The sequence below is a fragment of the Meles meles genome, chromosome 4 (genome assembly GCF_922984935.1).
Source record: "Meles meles chromosome 4, mMelMel3.1 paternal haplotype, whole genome shotgun sequence".
In the NCBI taxonomy this organism is placed as follows: domain Eukaryota; kingdom Metazoa; phylum Chordata; class Mammalia; order Carnivora; family Mustelidae; genus Meles; species Meles meles.
This window is the reverse complement of record NC_060069.1, coordinates 23,533,379-23,553,857: the sequence shown is the minus strand read 5'-3', so window position 1 is coordinate 23,553,857 and position 20,479 is coordinate 23,533,379. Positions and strand designations below refer to the sequence as shown.

Sequence of the window (20,479 nt, the reverse complement as noted above, 5' to 3'; positions counted from 1 at the left end):
ATAAGAGGCAAAATCTATTCTCACGAATTGCCAGATTGACTTCATTAGCTAGGCACAGAGGAGGGCTTTGAACATGGAACTTGTGCATTTCCCTCTCACTGTTCCCCTCACTTAGCCCTGACTGGAGACTTGAGGTGGAGAGAAATCAAAGAGGAACTCCACAGCCATTTGCCAAGAGGCCACCTTCAAGGTGAGAACAGGCAAGAGCCCGATACCCTCCACGTTTGCCCAGTGATGAGGTAACTGCACTTTGAAGGGCACTTCAGGGGAAAACAAGCATGACAAGATTCTTAAAAAGAGCATGTTACCTGATGTGGCTGTGAACTGGACCATCTGCTATAGGAAGGAGCCCCCGAAGACTTGCTGGCCGAGGGTCTCTGAAAAAGGGAAGGGGGGGAAGATTTCATGTTGTCACACAAACTGAATCACTTTCTATTTCTCTAAACAAATTATTTATTCAGTGTCTACAGCTCCAAAAATTAACGCAGTCTCAGACTGTCTCAATTTCCTCTGTTTCATTTCTTTTAAAACACATTCTCCTCAGTGAGTATAATAATACAAACACCAGAGCCAAAACATCTGGATCCAACTCGCAGTGTGTACTCATTGTTTGACCTGCTGCAAGTCATCCAAATTCTCTGTCTGTCTCTACTTTCTCTTCAGTGAGACTAGAATAATAATTTTTATGTCACAGGATTCTTGAGGGGATCAAATTTTGTATGGTAAGGTGCTGTACACATAGAAGCCTTAATGCAACAAGCAGAAAATAAGGCACATTATTATAAGTTTCCACATGAAACCAAACTGGTATACAGATATCCACATTAAAAATGAGGTCATTTGGGGTGCCTGGGTGGCTCAGTGGGTTAAAGCCTCTGCCTTCGGCTCAGGTCATGATCCCAGGATCCTGGGATCGAGCCCCACATCAGGCTCTCTGCTCCGCAGGGAGCCTGCTTCCTCCTCTCTCTCTGCCTGCCTCTCTGCCTAGTTGTGATTTCTCTCTGTCAAATAAATAAAATATTAAAAAAAAAATGAGGTCATTTGAGTCTCTTAGTATAAAGAGAGACTGTTCATCTTGGGAAAGACCTGACCGTACCATTGTTACCAGTTCCCTGGGCTTGTAAAAATGCCATAAATTCACTGTAGATTATCTCATTCACAGCGATTTTTAACACCATTGGGGGGGGAGGGACTTCTACCAGAGAGGCTCAAAAAAACAAAACAAAACTGCATACGCACATCCTCGGCATTTCCTCCGTCCACTCCAATGAGACAAAATGTAATTTTGGAGGGGCAGGAGGTAACAGAGTTCTGGGAAACCCTTTGCTTTTCTGCTAAAAGAGAAAAGATAATGCTTTGACCTTCACCACTACTTCTTCTTTCTCTCTAAATACAGATACGGTGCATGGAGCTGAAGCAAACATTCTGTGACCAAGAGGAAAAAAGTCCTAGAGAAGAACAGAGATGCTAACCCTAACTGGTCTTCTTATGCAGTTTAACCACAGCTTCAGGCTGCTACTCTTTCAGCCCGAACCTCCTTGGGAAATCGACTATACTCACATTTTCTACCCCTTGCAGAAAGTTGTGGATACTTCATGGCAGAGGCACGAAGATGTGGAAGTATGTTTGGAGAATGACCAGTAGACCACTACAGTACTGCCAACTCCTATACTCCCCATCACGGCATTCCACCTGCCTTTCAGGACCCCTGTGCAATTCCGTGCTGGCCTTTGCTGTTCCTGACAGCTTTCCTGAATCTCTGCCACGGGGAGGCTGGCATGTTAGCTAAATGCTGTGTTCTGCCTACTCGATTCAACTCTCCTCTCACATCTGCCCATTTGAGGAGGCAGACTTGGGATCAGCTCCCCTGCCCCACGGAGGCTGAAGGGGTTGGAAGCTACAGCACAGTATAAGCAGTGTTTCTGATTTCAACTTGGGTAAAGGGAGAACTATCAAGGAAGTAGCTGGAAATTAAACTAAAACTTAATCATATTCCCTCAATGAGAAGCAGTAGCAATGAATTTCAAACATATCTGGCTTTACCAGCGCATGATCACATACCTTCTCTTAATGCCATTTTCCTAATTGCGAAATAAGGATAATTTAGATGGTCCCCATGCTCCCTCCTTATCCAGCCCCAAATCTAGTCAATTAAACGATGCTCTGCTTTACTGATTACAGTGGCAACCCTGAACGTCCATGGAAAGATTCGATTCCTCTCAATGTTATGCGCCTAAAATACCAAAGAAACATCTGAAATCTCTGTTACCTAGAAAATGCTAGTTATCCAGAATCAGCCCATTGCCTGAATATTGTAGAATCCCGGCTTCTCTGCATTTTTTAGGAAGGAGCCATAGGCTGATTTTCTACCCCAATGATTTGGGCTTCAGTAGAATCTCTTCAAGTCTCCTTAAGTCATAACCTTTAGGAAATCACCATCAGATTAATTTTTGAGACATCATATGTTGAGAACATAACTTATCATAGTTTCAAGCCACAACAGAGGTTTCTAAAATTAAACCATAATTTTTGTACTATTATCAGGAAAATAAAGCTTTATGGTTTTTTTAATTGAGATATAATTGACAAATAATATTACATAAGTTTAAGCTATCAGAGTTGATTTGATACATTTGATACATCTACATTTTGCAATATGGTTATCACCCTACTGTATATTGTACATTTTATATAAAACATGTATATTATATATAACATATATACCTCTTCTTTATCCACTCATCTGTTGACAGACCCTTAAGTTATTTCCATATCTTGGTTATTATATATAATGCTGCCAGAAACACCAAATGCAGATATCTCTTTGATATCTTGTTTTCTTTCTTTTTTTTTTTTGATATCATACTGTAGTTCTATTTTTTCCATTTTTTGAGGAACCTTCATACTGTTTTCCAGAGTGACTGCACCAGTCCCACCAAGAGTGTGCACAAGGGTGTCTGTTCCTCCACATCCCCATGAACACCTGTTATCTCTTCTTGAAAGCTTTGGTTTTTTTAAATCAAAATAAAAACCACAAAATGATGGTAATCAGATTCAAGACATGAGCACTAACATTCAAAAAAATATTTTAAAGAAAAGTGAGATGTGTGACCTACAGCGTCTGAACCAAATTATTAAGGAACCTTGAAGCGGGAAGGACAGAAAATGGGTTTCTGTGGATCTGAATGCAATAAAAACCCAATGTGAAACACACAGCTCTCCCTTCTTGAAAGGTGTCACGATACTTCCATGCCCATGCTTAACTTTCTCCTAAAGGTCACACTGCACTTCAGCACACAAGTATAATTAACTGTATAATGGTAATTGCAGTCCATTGTGATTCACACACTTCATGTCCTTTCTACTGCTAAGGATAAATGTAAAAGGCCAGAGAAACAACAAATGACTGGTCAATATTAATTACAAATTTTAAAGACACGGCCACGTCCCAAATTGTAGCATAGCTTCTGAAGGATGTGACTATATTCAAAAATCAGTTTCATAGCACGAACACATTATCTGGTTTGATATCTTTTTGAATAAACTAGCCATAAGGCGTGGTTTGGATTTCAGTCTGGACGAAAATAAACTCACAGATAAGTAATTGATCATACCCTCCATCTCCCCCTCTTAGTGCCCTTAGCAACCAGTGGTTAATCAAAGGGCAGTATCCAGATCAGAATAATGAGGCATGCTGGTTTAAAATGCAAATTCATTGACCCCAGGAATTTACAAATCTCTGGAAGTGGGATCCAGCAATTTGCATTTTTAAGAGGTTTTTCAAGTGATTCGCATTTAATCTTGGAAGCAAGGAAACATCCCAGAATATTCCCAGCACGCACTTCTACTGCTACATGCATCCACTGAATAAGGCTGATGACGAGTAGAGGTACGAAGACCCACGGATATTATTGATAGTAGTTTTCTCTAAACAGACAAAATGAACTCTCAAACTCCAGAGAAATATCTCTGGAAATTGTGGGAAGACGCTTGAGGAAAAAGAATCTGATTTTTAATCTACTGATATAGATTGAACGTTGAACCACCACAGCCCAATTAAATGGCTGGGTAAGGGTTGCAGTTTAGATATCCAACTCCTGTCCTTGGAAAACCTGCCCTGAATACCAAGAACCGGCTACTCTACTGATGTTTCCAGCACATCTGCACTTACGTCTTAGCAAAACTTCTGTCACACTCACTTGTAATTGCCTTCTACATGCAGTTTCCTCTTGTACAGTGTAACATTCCACAAGGTTATAGGAGAAGACAGGAGAGAGTTGGGGCTGGGTCTTATTTACTCAAATAACTAGGCATGCTTGTACCAGGGGTATACTAATCAGTAAATATCAAATTAATTAATAGGTTCAGCAGCCTTAATCCTATTCAAGTTTAGCAAGTACGAAGAGGGGACTATGACAATGGGACCAACATGCCTGAGGACAAATGCAGTAAAAACTGGTTGAATTCCAGAGCCTCAGTGGCAGCTATAATATCTCAGAAAGGATAATACCACTGGCCCAGACTTCAGGATATTAGGGTAAGGAGTTCCCTAATGTGGCTTCATAGAAAATGCCAACTGTTAAAGTCAAGAGGGCAAGAAATCAGGGAAATGGCAAGCACCGCACAGAGGTGGAGAGCATTGGTGAAAGGCTACATGTGATTCCATACGAAATGTCTCCAGAAGGCTGTGAGGTAACTGCCAAAGGACTAGATGATCTACGAAAGCAGAGAGAGGCTGGAATTCGAAGAAATATTGAGGCAAAAAATACATACCCTAGTTTGCGTCTTCTCTCTCTCCCTCCCCCAGGCTGTGGGTCTCAAGCAGATCCAGGTTACTTATATCAGAGAAGGGAGCTCAGGAGGAGGAGGCTGTAAAACTGTTTCGTGACAAAAGCACACAGAGTGTGCTGCTCAGCAAAGGCAGGGAAGTACTATGCAGAAACCTGGAAGACAGACCAAATTCAATGGCAGCTCCTAAGTGAGGAAGGCTGCCAGATGCTGCAGCAAGCCTGCCAGCCAGCCAGCCGCCCTACTTCGTCCACAACTGTCCTTCGCTTGGCCAGATTCCTCCAAGTCTAATTGCCCATCAGCGTAAGACAAGGAACTTTGGGAATGTGTACATTTTTCAGTAGCTAGAGTTCTTCCTGCATTTGGCCTGGAGCACATTTGAAGAATGAGAAATGAAGAACCAATAAATAGTGTTAGAAGGTGCCAATTAGACATCTGCGTTTAACATTGTGGCACAAAAAGTCATTGACAAATACAATCCAGGAACCAACACGGGTTATTCAGACAGACTGAACTCTGGATGACAGACATGACTTTAATTTCAGATGGAAAACCATGTTTCCAACCCCAGTGAGATGAATCATGCAAGAAACAAGACCAAACAGCAAAGGACCTAGACAGCAATAACACTTTTAATAAGTAAAGTAGGAAGAGATGACTCAAAAACCTTCCCAGGGCAAGAAACTTTGTAAAGAATAATTGGTAAAGGCTCTGTATCTTCATAAGGAGCTACCAAAAAAAAAAAAAAAAAGAAAAGAAAAAGAAAAAGAAAAAGAAAGAAAGAAAAAAGAACCCCCACACAACCAAACTCAACAACAAAAAAAACCAAGTGTACATACCAAGCCAGTTAAGAAAAGGAAACTGATTAAGAAAAAGAAAAAAAAGGGTATACAGTGAAGTTCTGCAATCTCTTTAACAATTTTGTTATTGAAAGCATGATTTTGGGGGTGCCTGGGTGGCTCAGTGGTTAAGCATCTGCCTTCAGCTCAGGTCATGATCCCAGGATCCTGGGATGGAGTTCCACATCTGGCTCCCTGCTCAGCGGGGAGTCTGCTTTTCCCTCTCTCTCTACCTGCCTTCTGCTGATGCTCTCTCTCAAATAAGTAAATCTTAAAAAAAAAAAAGGCAGGATATCCTCTTTATTGTTGCAATACCCTAGAACACATATTCCAGCGTGTGCTGCTACATGGACTCAGCATTTATGGGGTAGCCTATGCTGTGAATGTGAGACACTGGAGAAACAGCCTCTTCCCTCCCCATCCTCTGTAAACACCATTACACATTAGTTACCTTCACTTTGATAAGAAATTATCGAGCTCAGTTAGGAATCCCAGAACTCTGGACCAAACCATCATTGCCAAGAAGTCTTATCATGTTCCTAATGCTACAGAGAATCCTCACAGTTCGTAGCTAAAAGCTGATCTAAATCTTTCCAATTTCAATAAAACTCCAGACCATGAGAGTATATGACAAACAGCTCACATTATCTCCATCTATTTCTAAGGCTCAGCATTTTCTCCTATTCTTTTCCCAATTAAATTAACCAATGCTGTTTAACCTTTCTCTGTGTGCCCTCGTTTCCAGCCCTTCTTCAGCCATTTCACTGCCCTTCTCTGGGTCACCTCCAAAATCTCCACGCTCCTTCTTCTCAAGTTCTGAAATCTGAAATTGAATGAGTTACTACTCATTGTGCCCTCAGTCCATTATGAAAATGCAAAAGAAACCTAAGCTAGCCTCAATGGAAAAAAAAACAAAAGGAAGAAAATCCCAACACAATTCCAGTTACTAAACATTGACTTAGTAACTATAGTCAATAGCTTTTGCCTCTTGGTCTTATTTATTTTCCAGTGATGAAGGAGAAATAAAGGAATCTTGTTTAAGGAGACCTAACCAAGTCTTTGTGTTGTGCTTACAAAAAGCAGATGCAGAATAATAGACACTCCATCTGTCTCCATGAGTTAAAATAGCATATATATTTACTGAAACCAAAATGGTGCTCCCATTTTCTTTCCTAGGGTCTTTCTTTCCTAGTTCTCTGGCCCCTCCCTGCCAGAGGAAGCATTTTGCTGCACACCTAGGATGTGCAAAGTTATCAACAGGCATTGCAAAGATGGCGTTGCTTTCTTCTCTCCTTGCCCTCCCCTCGCTGCCCCCAAGAACCACACTCAAGCCTGCCCTTGTCATTCCTTATCCTTTACCCTTTGTAGGTTCTTCACAGCTCCTCTCACTATCTGAAATTCTCTTGTTCATGTACTTATTTTGTTGTACAGTGTTCCTGTCCCTCCCTAGAATGTAAGTACCAGGAAAAACAGCTTTCTTTTTTTTAATGCTTTTCTTTCTTAACCATCACTGTACTATCACACACACAGAGCAGCATCTTCGTATATACCCGCTGAATGATCAGTGAAGGAAGGAGTAAACTTGGTTCTTACCCTCAAAGACTTTACAGTCCAGTGAGGGAGATGAACACATACGCAAGTTCACTGCAAGTGGTGCTGCTCTTTCCATCACATATGCAGGCTGGGTGGGCGTGTCCTGCATGGGGAGCCATGTGGTATATTACAAGACTTTTCCACAAACAAAGTAAAATGCCTTGCTGTAATAAAATTGGTACATTAGGATCGTTTTTCAAAAAGTGGAACAAACGATCTTATGGAACATACCTTTTTCTCATTTACAAAAAGCTGCTCTGTAAGCTAACAATGGTCTTACGTGGGTAGAGCTGATTTTAGGGCCAATTCCCTGGCCTTAGGCTTTGAGTATCCTGGACCAGGGGCAGGGAGTCAAGGCATAAGCCATTCCTTCACCAACAGATGCTGCTTTAAATAACCAGAATGTGGTCTCCAGGCTCCAAGATGACCTCCAAAGACCCTGCTTCCTGATATCCATTCCACCTTCTAGTCCCCTCCACAATGTACCAGGGTTGGTATGCTTGATCAATAGAATATTAATAGTAACAAGGATATATCACTTTTTAGGTTAGCTTATTATCTCGGCATGGTTTATCACCTTTGGGTTCCGTAGATCCAATCCTTGTCACTAGAGAAACCATGTCATGAGCCACCTTATGAAGAGTCCCATGTGGTGAGAAATTGAAACCCTTTGCAAGCAGCTACATGAGTGAACTTGGAAGTTGATCCTTCAGCCCCAGCCAAGTCTTCAGAGACTGCAACCGGCTAACAGCTTGAGTGCAAGTTTAAAAGAGACCCCGACCAAGAATTCCTGTTCACTCATCCCCAACCCTCAGAAACTGCAAGCTAATCAAGTTTTGCTGTTAAGCTGCTAAATTTGGGGGTAATTTGTGACACAGAAATATATTAACTAATTCACATTATTAGCAGAAAAACTATTCAGCTCTTACCACGATACAAGTAAAAGTCTGTAGAAAGCGTATAGTATTCTGTGAATCATACCTACCAGAGGGGAAGACATTATACTTCTGAATTACCAAAAAAAAAAAAAAAAAAGAAAGAAAGAAAGAAAGAAAAGAAAAGAAAGAAAGTTTCCAGGTTTTTCCTCCTTTAGGTTTTTTTTTTCTTTTTTAAATTAAGTCCCTGAATTTCCACATTGTTATTTAACATGTCTCGCAGTCACTTCCTTCAAGGAGACAGAGAACTGTAAGTCCCTGAAGACACAAGCACAAGGTAACCCCCAACTCCCTTCCTGCACAGGACTAAAAACAGTGAACAGGATGCTCAGTAAATAAATGATAAGCTTCCTGTTATCATGCAGCTTTCTCTGTAACTCAACTTGATCTTGCTGTATCTTACAACAAAGAACTGATTCACTTTCGCTACTGGGCTCAATCTGCCACTCCACATCTCAGAGAAACAGAAATCCTTCTCTAGTGCAGCTGCTAACGGTGGAAGGGAGGGTATTCTGCTTGCAAGGTACTAAGGGGAGGGGAGGGGAGGGGAGGCTCCCACAGACCCACAAGGAAAGACTGAGTTGATTCGGTGTTCCCCCCACCTGTGTTATATAGAGACTGGACCAACAGAACAACCTCCTAAAAAATGGTTCTCTGGTCATTTTTGGGAAATGCTACATTTTCCAAATGAGTCAACCCATGGGTCAGCAAAATTTTTCTATAGGGGACCATAGAGTAAATATTTTGGGGCTTTGTGGGCCATACTCTTTCACAACTAACTACTCAACTCTGCCATGTGACCTGAAAGCAGCTATAGAGAATACAACACAATGAATGAATGTGGCTGTATTCCAATAAAACTGCATTTGCAAAGATGGGCTTGGTTCAGATTTGGCCCACGGGCTAGAGTTTCCATAGAGTTCTTGTTCCCCACTGGAATGTTTAAGTACTAGGAAAGCAGGAAGGTTAACACAGAGGACACTGCTCCAACCTCTCTCTTGGAGAATTACTGAACATGTTGGTACATAAAAGACATTGAGAATTTCTGCTCCAAAGACCCATCCATGGATCAACTTGTCCCAACATTACTTGTCTAAAGAATGAATGAATTTATTCATTTATTTATCTGTCTATTTATCTATCTATTTATTGCTGGCTGGCTGGCTGTACCTCTCCCCTCCTTTTTTCTCTCACTCAACTTATTTTCTTACCGAATACTTATTAACATCTCAGGAACCTAGTCTTCCACAGTACCTCCCCAAGGAAATAAGGAGTCACTGAAACTGCCATGTATATCAATCTGAGTGAACAATTTGATTCTAACTCTTTAGAAAACTGGTTTGGAACTCAGAGTGTCAGTGAACATCTTAAGCAATACCTTGACTTTCAAACATAAGATAGTTCCAAAGATAGAAAATTTAAAAAGTATCTGGGGTTTTGTCTGTGTGTGTGTGTGTGCACGCGCGCGTGTATATACACACACACACACATATATGTTTTATGGAAAACTGATTGGCTAGCTGTTTCTCACATTTTTCTGTGTCCTCTACCTCCCCTCATTCCTATCCTAGAAGTGGTTGTTCCTTTTGGAACTGTAGTATGAAAACCATTAGGAGTTATGGAGTAGGTCATTACCCCCAGAAAATGTCATGTCACTAACACATCCGAAACTTAGAACACAGAGTTAATTTCATTGGCCAAATTAGCACATTAATGATTTTCTGCCAAAGTGTCTTAGGAATTTATAAAACACACATAGTGGCATCAGGGATTGTCAGAGTTCTTTTAAGCAAAAGAAACCTTGAATTCCCTCATTAGTAGTCTCTGATTATTGGTGATTGTTGGCGAAACAGACCAAATCTGGAGTAATACAGGAGCGTACCTCACCAGGGTGTGAAAGGCAGAAGACAGGGATCATTGGACAATATCTTGGAACCTGCCTGCTACCAAGGTAGGTGGAACGAAATCAGGCAAGCAGATTTTTTCCCCCTTCCTGGATCTGATACTAATTATAAGGCATTAACCAAGTCATTTCAGCTCATCTATAAATTGGGGAGGTTGAACAAAAGTCAAACTTGCTGTGAAAATGTGAGTCTATCAATATTCATACATTGCTTTAAATATTTTCAATGCATATTCATATTAGTGGTGCCACAATGTTAAGTGGGAAGGATCGGGTCACAAGCTGGCTAGGGTCCAGTTTCCCAGAATGGAGCTACCCCTAACCTGAACTCCAACCCAATCACTTTTCTCTCAAAGGCATTAGAATCCCCAGGACAGTCAGACTCTCCCGAGCTTAGACACCACCAATGCACTGTAATCCACAAGGCTTTTCAAAGCTTGAACTTTTCAAAGCCTGAGGAGGGGGTGGTGGTTGCTGAATTTTAAGAGTGGTTTATTCAAATGTCCTTCAGATTAGAGGTTGCTCTTTCTATCTCCCAGACTTTTCCTTCATCATGGAGAGACATGGAACTCTCAGAAGTTTTTCTTATAGAACCATATCCCAGGACACTACATAGCCCTCCATTCTTATCCTGGTATTTCTGCCTACCTCTTCATCTCATCACCAAACAGTGCGAAGACCAAGGTCTCCTCTGCACACATAACACCAGATGCTACCTCAGTGGCAATGATCCTTCCAACCATGGGCACTTGTGACACGGCTCTGATCTAGCCATTTAGCTGTGGCTAGCAAGAGGAGTATGGCCACACTATCGTAATGAATCAGATTTGTTCTCCATGCTAATTGTTGTGTACAAAGCACTACTGGCATGCACACTTTCCAGGATGAGCATGTTTACAAGTGGAAGACGTTTGAAGTCTTTGTTCTGTGACTGAATGGACTAGGGCAGAGAGAAAGCTTTTCTGACTCTTCCTCACAAGTCCTCATGTGGCTGATCCTTCTAGGGGCATAAATGACAAAGAGAAGTAGAAAAATGTATTTTTGGCTTTTCTCTGCCAGGAAACTAAAGATTGCACAATTCTCAAAGGAAGGGACGACTGTAGAGTTTAAAACTTTATGAAGAAATAACCATATCCCATCAAAATGCTCATGAGTAAACCGGGGGTGAAGTTAATTCCTCCAAATACAGCTCTCTGTTGGGAAGAATTTTGTGGCCATCTGCATTATTTGAAACTTTTTTTAAAAACAGGGAGGAGGAAGGGGAGGTGAAGAATTAAGCCTAATTTTGAGAGAATGAGATTCAGAGCCAACATGGGTAAAAGCCTTCACAAGCATTAAATCACAAAAAAATTAACTGCCCAATGCGATGTGTATTTAGGTGGAGCAAATTCCAAGAAATTGTGGAAAGGCTGCCCTCTTCAGACACACTAATTTTTCTTAAGTTGCTATAGGTTTTTCTATATAAGTTTCTCTATAGGGGAAAACAGAGTATGGGGTAAAATATCTAAGTCTGAGCTTTACTCTAATAAATAAATGTCAAACAAGGACAAGGAAAAAAATGTTATTGAGTACCTAGTTTGCCTGTCCGGACTTGTGTGGAATATATATCGTGAAAGTATTCCACATGGCCCTTGAAGCATGTAAGCAAGCTTCAGAATCCTAAGTGGTAATTAATTAATGGAGCTGTCTGCGGCTGAAATGTTTACCTCGGCTGTCACGTATCTAAGTGCATTCGGAATAACCACCTAAAGTCACAATAATTGGCTTTCATGTCATTAGAAATTTTAATAGCCGTGATGAACTCTACTCTTATTCCACAAAAAATCCTTGTTTTTGGTTTTATTCCTGCAATTCTGAGCAACCCGAAATGACAATTAAGAAGAACCCTGTCATAATGGTAGGTATTGTGCGTAGTTGGGACCTTGGGAAGGCACTAATTCTACTGTCAGCAGAGTTTCCTTAGAATACCCCATAGACACGTACTAGTGAGAAGCAAGGAGAAAATTTCATTTGAAACACAACTTGTTTCTCTACATTTCCTGATCTGGGTTTTTTCTCCCCCAACCATTTATTTTTTTCAATGACCAAATGCAAAGTATAAATAATATAATGAGATGGCTTCTAAGAACCACACTCAAAAGCCAATTTCAATTATTTACAGTCAGTTCCAGAACAAATTAGAGCAAATACACACACACACACACACACACACACACACACACATATGTATCTCCAACAAATCATAAAATACTCCCATTGTATCATCCTCTGCAGGAAGGACATGAAGAAATTCAGTTTGCAAGGTGGGCTTTTGTTTCATAACAACAACAAAAAGAGAGGGCACATAATATGCTCAATTAAACTGAGGTCACGGAGGAGAGAATTTCCAAATATTGTTGTTGACAAACAGTTGTTGATGGAAATTGAATTGGAGTCGACAGGAAAATGGTGTGCAGAGCAATAATAACTACGGATTTACGTCATATGTGACACATGTAATAGAGGTGTGCATTTTTTGCACAGGGACGTAAACACAGAACGAACTTGTTCATAATGTGAGGTGATCAGGCGGAAAGGAAGTGCGTGCCAGCATGTTTCTCCTTTGCCTTCTAATATTCAGTTTCATGTATAATTGATAGACTACCATTTATATGATGGCTAAAATAACAGTAAATAAATGATGAGGATTTCAAATATAAGCCATTTGCCAGGAAGGCTCGGTTTTTCTTTGAATGGACATCGTATGATTTTAATTCTGAAGGCATTTCTAGCAGACCAGCAATGTTATTGGCTTCTTATGGTCCCAAATTTTACTTAGCTTCCAATCTGAGATTGGTAGACAACTAGACCTCAAATACGACCCATGTTTTATATTTTTTGCAGAGGTAAAATTCATAGCATTTGGGCTGAAGAGCTAGCATAATACCAAATGCTGAACTTCAGTTATACTTGTATGCAGGGATAAAATGAGGAAATGCCAAACAGAACCAACAGAACACGCTTTCAACTCTAGAACAAGACCTTGGGGTAAAGAGAAGTAAATCACATGCACCATAACTTCTGAGTTTTCAAATATAGATCTATTGGTTTACATAATTAAAATTCTATAAAATTACATTTTGAACATATATCCAACTACAGACACTATAGATACACATATATAAGCTAGTAAACTTGCACAGTGCATGTATATAATTATATAAACATGCATTATGGGTAATATATATTGTGTATATATATTATATATAATATATAGTATATATACAATTATATATAACATATATAATATAATTTATATACTATATATTATATGATATAATATATATTGTGAAAATATAAATGTTTATACACATATTTTTGTATTTATCTTATTTATGTTATAAATGTATGAAGATATTTACTAGCATGCACAATACGTAAGTATATAACGTGCTATGTATAATACATAAATATTACGTACAATATATAAGTATATAACATTATATATTACACATTAGATATGTCACATGCTATATGCACATATTTTATAATTACATATATTTCATATTATATAATATGCTATATAATGATGTTATATATACAATAGATAAGGTTGCTGCTAAAATGTATATACAAAAATCATAGGCACTGAATTTATTTTGAAATCTGAGAGATTTTCAAGGGTACTCTTTACTGTATGCAATTTCTAACTCCCACAAGGACTTTGAAATGAGAACCCTTTCATGAGAGGAGACAGCACTGTATCTACCCTCACCAGAGCACTCCACAAGCCTTCCAGCTTCCGCAGACATCTTTAAGACACGCATCTTTAATGCTGAGCTCGGAAACTCCTTCATACAACTTCAAATCAAAGCCAATTTGTTTCTTTGAATTGGTATTGGCTATGTTGGCCTTGGTCTACAGACAATTTGAAACAGAACCATATGGTAAAATCAGTGATTTTACCACTGATTATGACACCTTTGTTGTAAGGTGCAGTGAAAGAAACACCAAGTTACCTGGGAGATGTGAAAAGGAGAGCTAGTGACCAATGTTGGGACCAGACTATTCCACGGACGGGTACGGTAACCACCGGACCTCCCAGCTTCTCCAGGTCTCTGTGCTTTGATTAGCCGGTGGTATGAGGCACTGGATTACCCTTAAGGCATCAGTACAATCATTGTAAAAGCCTCTCCAAACAATGCACATTAAACAAGCTGGCATTCACGCCGCTTTCTCCTCACAGACAAACCATTACCAGCCACTGTTACCATGGCACAGACACACGCCAGGGAAAAGCCCCACACACAGAAGGGTTGTTTTTGTGATTAACTGGTAGAATCAAAAGGAGAAAAAAATAATAGAGCCGGAACTCAAGCCATGCATAGCCATTTGTCCCACATGAACAAAATATTCATAAAAACAAACAGAGCATGGAGCCAATACGGCAAATTTCAGACGTGAGCATGATTTTATAAATAATCACTTATAAAACTGTGGGAGAAAAGCAAAAGACAGCCCGTGTGCATTCTCTAGGGTTTGCCATACATCACGGCTTTGTTAGCGACAAGACAGAGGCTGCTCAGTCTCGGGAAAACCCCACAGCTCTCCCAGGAGCAGGGAGGCACGTGACCCATAGGGGTGCATGTGAGGATGCACTTCAGTTCCGGGGGCGCAAAGAACTCCTCTAATCACCGAGGCAAAGCTACTCAAGTCTGGGTATAGAGAAAAGTCCTATAGCTGCCCCAGGGAAGGGAACAGCCAGGAGATTTTCTGTAAGAGCTAGCACCTGTCCTTCAGCTTGCCGCTCCAGGATTTCTTACCACAGTACCAAGTCCAAGGTCCATGCAGAATGTTAGACTAAGAACACTGGAGCTAGAAATATCTGCAGTGGGGGCCTGTTGATTTGCTTGCCTGGCTCCCATACACATTTTCTTTTATAAAACAGGGTACTCCTTTGAGAAACTCCTCTATCCCCACTAAGCTTGGCAGTTCAGGTGCATTGTCCTCTGGGTAACCCAAGCCTGCCAGGCAGTTTCTTTATCAGGAATCTGGATCTTGGGTGGAATGGCCCAAAGGGCACTTGGAGCTGGTTCATCTCAATGGAGATGCCCTGAAGAGACCACGTGGTAGTTCCTAAAACCTTCCTAGATCCCCAGAACGTCCCTCAATGTTGCCTTTCCCAAGCACTGAAGGCTCTTTTTTTTTTCTTTGAAATGTAATTCTGTCCTACCACATATCTCTCCAATAAATTCCATTTTGCTTAAGTTAGCCAGGGTTAGTTTCTGTTGGATTGAAACCAAAGTACCATAAGAGACACAGACTCTTACCAATTACCATGTTTCCAATGTCTTTTCCACTCTTCCCTGCACACTATTTACCAAGGTCTGCTCATCTTATATGATTATTTTCTCTCTGTATACACACATTATAATACATGTTATGTTATATTCTGCTGTATTACACTCTTTTATACTATTCCACGTCTCTTCATTCATAAAACACCCTAATGATGGACCTATTGTTATTGCAGATGCGCTGGAGCTGAGGAGGTAATTGTAGTTCAAACACGTTAAATTAGTTGTGCATCAGGATAACCGAAAGCCTTTGGTAAACAACAGACTCCTGGTCCCCAGGCTTGGAGGACTGATTCAGTGGGTCTAAGAGAGGGCCCTGAGAAGTCACGTTTCTAACGAGTTCCCGGATGAGGATGCTGCTTGTCCAAGACCACATGTTGAGTAGCACCAGATTAAGTCAAAGCTCCTCGAATTCTGATGTGCTGACAAATGCCCTGGGGAATACATTCTGCTTCAGCAGATCTGAGGTGGGGCCCAAAACTGCATTTCTAACAACCCCCGGGAGAAGAAAATGCCACCAGACCACACAGAGTAGCAAGGATTACATGACTGGCTCAGATCGCACAATAAATAAGTGCCAGAGCCTCGACCTGGTCTCGGGTTTGACTTCTCCTACTCACTCTGCTGCCTCCCCTAAGAAAACCGGGTCTTTACAGATGGGAAACCCAAAACTCTGAAAGATCATACAGTTTGACCGGATCTCTCAGCTCATTAGTTACATATTTCATAGGACACGGCCCCCATCTTCGATCACCAGCCTAGGCTGCTTTCCTCTGCTGTGCTCAAGAGTTTATAAAATATTGTAGATTCACTCCATTCCATGTAAACCCTGACAAAGACACCAAGACATGGGCAAGGCCAGAACTCATCTACATTTCACTGATGGGGCACCATGTGGGGTGCGGATTGCAGAAACCACTTGTAATGACCACAATGCTAGAAGGTGTCAAAGCTTGACCTGACCTAAAGCAATTCTAATGCCAAGTGCCTGCTCCCACCTCCTACAACAGCCCCCCTCGCAAAGATGGAAAGACACATCCTTACTGTGAAAGATGGAAGGAACCCAGACAGACAGTGAAGTATGGGGACCCAAGACCGAATCCAGGTGTCAAAACTGAGGTCCTCTAGTCCTGTCTGGCCTGCAGAAGCATTTTCTCTGGCCTCTACAATGTCTTTTTGATTGGTGGTGGGGCAGTTGCCTGTGTTTAAATACTGAGAAATTTCACACTATAATCCAGAACGAAAGTTGTAAAGATCTGGCAACACAGAGTGCAGATCTCACCCCGTACGAAAATCAGCTCCGGGCGTGAGGGGAGGAAGGTGGGGGCCTGGTGGTCATTAAGGTGGCCACACCGTCAGGGACATGGATTTACGTGATAGAAGACAGGCCACTGGCCCCTTGTTCTTCAATCCACCGCAGCCCTCATTCAGCCTACAGCCAGGAAACCCTCTAAGTATTTGAGTTTCAATGGCTGCAAACTAAAAATCCACAAGACTACGGTACTATAATATCAACATTTCCCCCGGAAACTGGATAAGAAGGTGCAGAACTGAGCCACGTTGTTAGGAAAGAATGCATCTGTTAAAGTACTGGAGAAGAAAAATCCAGAATATGTGCCCCCGCCTTTATGGTTACACGAAGGTAGGTAGCTTCTCACTTCGGAATGAAAGCTGAGCTCATGGTTGCCTCCTTTTCTCTCATAAAGTACAAGCTGCTAATTCTATTTGAATTACCCCAACATCCCTACTCATCTTTAAGTTCTAGTACCTTGATTGGTGATTATTTGCTGGTTTCTGGAAAACTCTGCCTTTGTAAAAAAAAAAAAAAAATCATTTTCTCTACCCTCGTGGATTAGCGGTCCCTGTTGCACACAGCCAAGTATGTTCCTGAACGAGGCCAAGGATCCAGCTGGCAAAATCCTGCTTTAGCATAATTTTAAATCGCCGAGTCAACATAATGCCACTCTTCTGTTTAAATTACTGAACAATTAGAACTATGTAGGGTGTAATTCCAGGCCGAGTCCAGTCCAGCATGCGGCTCTTTTTTGTTGTCATTGTTAAATGACCATATTAAAGCATATCCAGAAGTTGACTGAGGGTAGAGTTTTAGGGCAACAAAATTTATGCAAGGAATTTAAACATTGTCGCCCTCTTTGTTTAAGAAAAAAGATTTGTCCGGAATTCATCACACCTTTAAGACCACAGTAATATATATATATGTGTATAGTTTGGGGATTTTTTTTGTTTTGGGGTTTTTTTTGTTTGTTTGTTTTTTTGTTTTTCTTTGGAGAGTCAGACCTAAGAGCCAACAGCCCTATCCCCTGGTGCTCTGCTGTCTCCTTGCAGCCTGAAGGTAGAAATAATGAGCCTGCAGAAGGGAGTGATAGATTTTATCTTGGAGACACTGACCCGAATGACTCAATTAGCATTGTTCCATATGAAAAGTCGTCCTCCCTCTATGGGGATCGGAGGCGCTGCCTCTGCCAGGGAGCTAGGATGCACTGAGATGTTCATCTTCCATTTGGAACCAGATCCTTCCCCAGAACCAAGGACACGTTGTGCCCCCACCCCCACGTGCATCCCCCAGAAGCCAGGCCCTGTCTTTTTCTGTAGTACTTGCCTGCACCAGAATGAGAGCCTCTCAAATCAAGGAATACTACCTATGCCCTCCCTGCTCCCTTTCAGCCCACATCAAGGGGGTCCAGATGGCGCAAACTGATGGATGCCCTCCAGTCCGACCTCATGGTTTATCATTCGCCCATTTCTCTTCCAGGATCCTGTTCTTGTGGAAGATTAAAGTCATGTGTCCTCCCCCAGAGCTCTGACTTTCCAGAGAAAACCATCCCTTCCCAGTTTTGAACCAGAAAGGGAAAGGGAGATGGAGTGGGGAAGGGAGTGATGGGCAGGAGGTCAACACAAACACACACACACACACACACACACACACACACACACACACACACACACAGCATCACTGAAGTCTCCAGGCAAAAGCATCTCATCCCACAAAGTAAAGGCCCTCTGAATCTGAGAGTTCGTTAGACTTTCACCTTTTGTGTACCAGACGTTCTCTAAACCAGAGATAATGCTCATGGACAAGCTTGGGTCTGAGATAATTCCAAATTTTACCTCTTACTTGCTGTGGGATCTTGTACAAGTTTAAGTACCTTGTTTAAATGCCTCTGAGGGGCTCCGTTTCTTCACTGACAAAACGAAGATGTTAGTTCTCATTTTGCAGAATTGTCTTGTAAATTAAATGCAAAAAGCAACTGTGCTCCTAGAACAGTGCCCAGTGCATACAAGAAATTCAGCAAAGATGGCTTAATTTTAATAATAGTAATAACATTTGAATAAACCCTCTAAACACAAAGTCAAGAATTTCCCATGCAGAGGTAGCCCCTACCATGGTGGTCCCCTACCATGGTAAGATTGTGGCTGATGTCCCTCCCTGCCTTCTATCCATATTTTCCAGTGAAATCTTTCTCAAGCTATGTTCCTCCCCAAGGACTGTTATGGGAAGTCCCACACTGCTGGACAAGGCTTTGATCTTGACTTTAATGAGAGCTTTAGAATCCTGAGTGACAGCTCTGTGGCAGGCCTAGACAGGAGGGACATCTCAGATAGCTCCCCAAGATAGCCCTTCACTCTGGGGAGTCTCAGTAGGTTAGAACATGCTGGAAACCATGGAGAAAATATAGTATCTTTTCCAGGAGTATCACTCTTCCTGAATGGTAAGTCATTTAAAATGTCATTTTTAAAATTGCAACAAACAAGGATATAAATGGAGTAAAAGCAGGGAACAAGATTTTTTAACTTAAAACATAAAACTTCAAGGGAAATTCAGGCCTACAAGAGGCTATTTCAGGCTCTTGGGGGCAAAGAGGTAGGCAGTTTCTCTCTGTTGCCTTTAGGGTTGCTGGGAAACACTCACCAGGTCCCCAGTCACCCTCAAGACAACAGGTATTATTATTACTGCCCTTTCATTGGCAAAGAATCAGGCACAATTCATCTGCAGTGACAGAAAACAGATCAGTGGTTTCCCAGAGCCAGGATCAGAGGAACTGACCACAAAGGGACACGATTTGAGGGGGACAAATATTCTACATCTTGCTAATAGTTGTGGTTACATGGCTGAACACATTTGTTCAAAAAAAAAAACAAAAAAACTGAACTGAACTGTATACCCCAAATAGGTATAGTTTATGAGTAGAGCAAAATAAAATTGATTTTTTTTAAAAAAAGGCTTCAGGGGCGCCTGGGTAGCTCAGTGGGTTAAAGCCTCTGCCTTCGGCCCAGGTCATGATCCCAGGTCCTGGGATCGAGCCCTGCATCGGGCTCTCTGCTCGGCAAGGAGCCTGCTTCCTCCTCCTCTCTCTCTCTCTCTCTCTCTCTGCCTACTTGTGATCTCTCTCTGTCAAATAAATAAATAAAAATCTAAAAAAAATAAAAAAATAAAAAATTAAAAAAAGGCTTCAGTTTTTAATTAGGTGTTTAAAGCATCTGTTTACTATGCATCCAATTATAGGTGGAAAAATTGAATCTTATTAAAAAACAGAAAAACTGGGCAGGGGATGGGATGGAAAGAGATAAAAGTAAAAAGCGTGGGCAGGGGGAGAGACTAGAGCTGAGCAATTAGATAAAATTAGCAATTTAGACACACAGAAAGAGTGCAGGAGACCTTCCTGTGAAGGGAAGAAGAAAGCAGAAAGAAGCAAGAGGAGGATGAAGAGGCAGAAAGAGGAGTGGGGTGCTGGCCCAGTAGAAGAATCTCCTGGGGAAGGCAAGGGGGGTGTTGGGAGGGGTTGACTGGGGGGCAGGGAACCTGTCTTGCAGAACTTCAGGAGAGGAGAGGGGAGGTATCTGGATACAGATGCACTTATGGACATAGCCTCTGGTTTCCTGGACCATCAAGATGGGATCTCCTAAATTTCACCAAGTGAACAGCTTTGAGGTGCCTTCCCTAATGCTTTGGAGCTCTGGTAGGGATCTCCAAACCCCGAATATGCAAGCTGTCCCTCTCCCTTTGGCTCCACGGGCCATCCTCCCTACTTCTCTCTACAGAGCTCTTCTCCTGCCAAGTGTGTC

The 20,479-nt window shown here is 41.5% G+C and overlaps 1 protein-coding gene across 1 annotated transcript in view; it reads right to left on the bottom strand.

The window, feature by feature from the left end:
• Positions 1-20,479, bottom strand: part of LOC123940656 (tyrosine-protein phosphatase non-receptor type 23-like) — a 316,762-nt gene that overhangs the window by 53,581 nt on the left and 242,702 nt on the right. Inside the window, exon 4 of the mRNA XM_046003638.1 lies at positions 309-377. Within this exon, the coding sequence (XP_045859594.1) occupies positions 309-377 (69 nt within the window). The remainder of the gene's footprint in view (positions 1-308; positions 378-20,479) is intronic.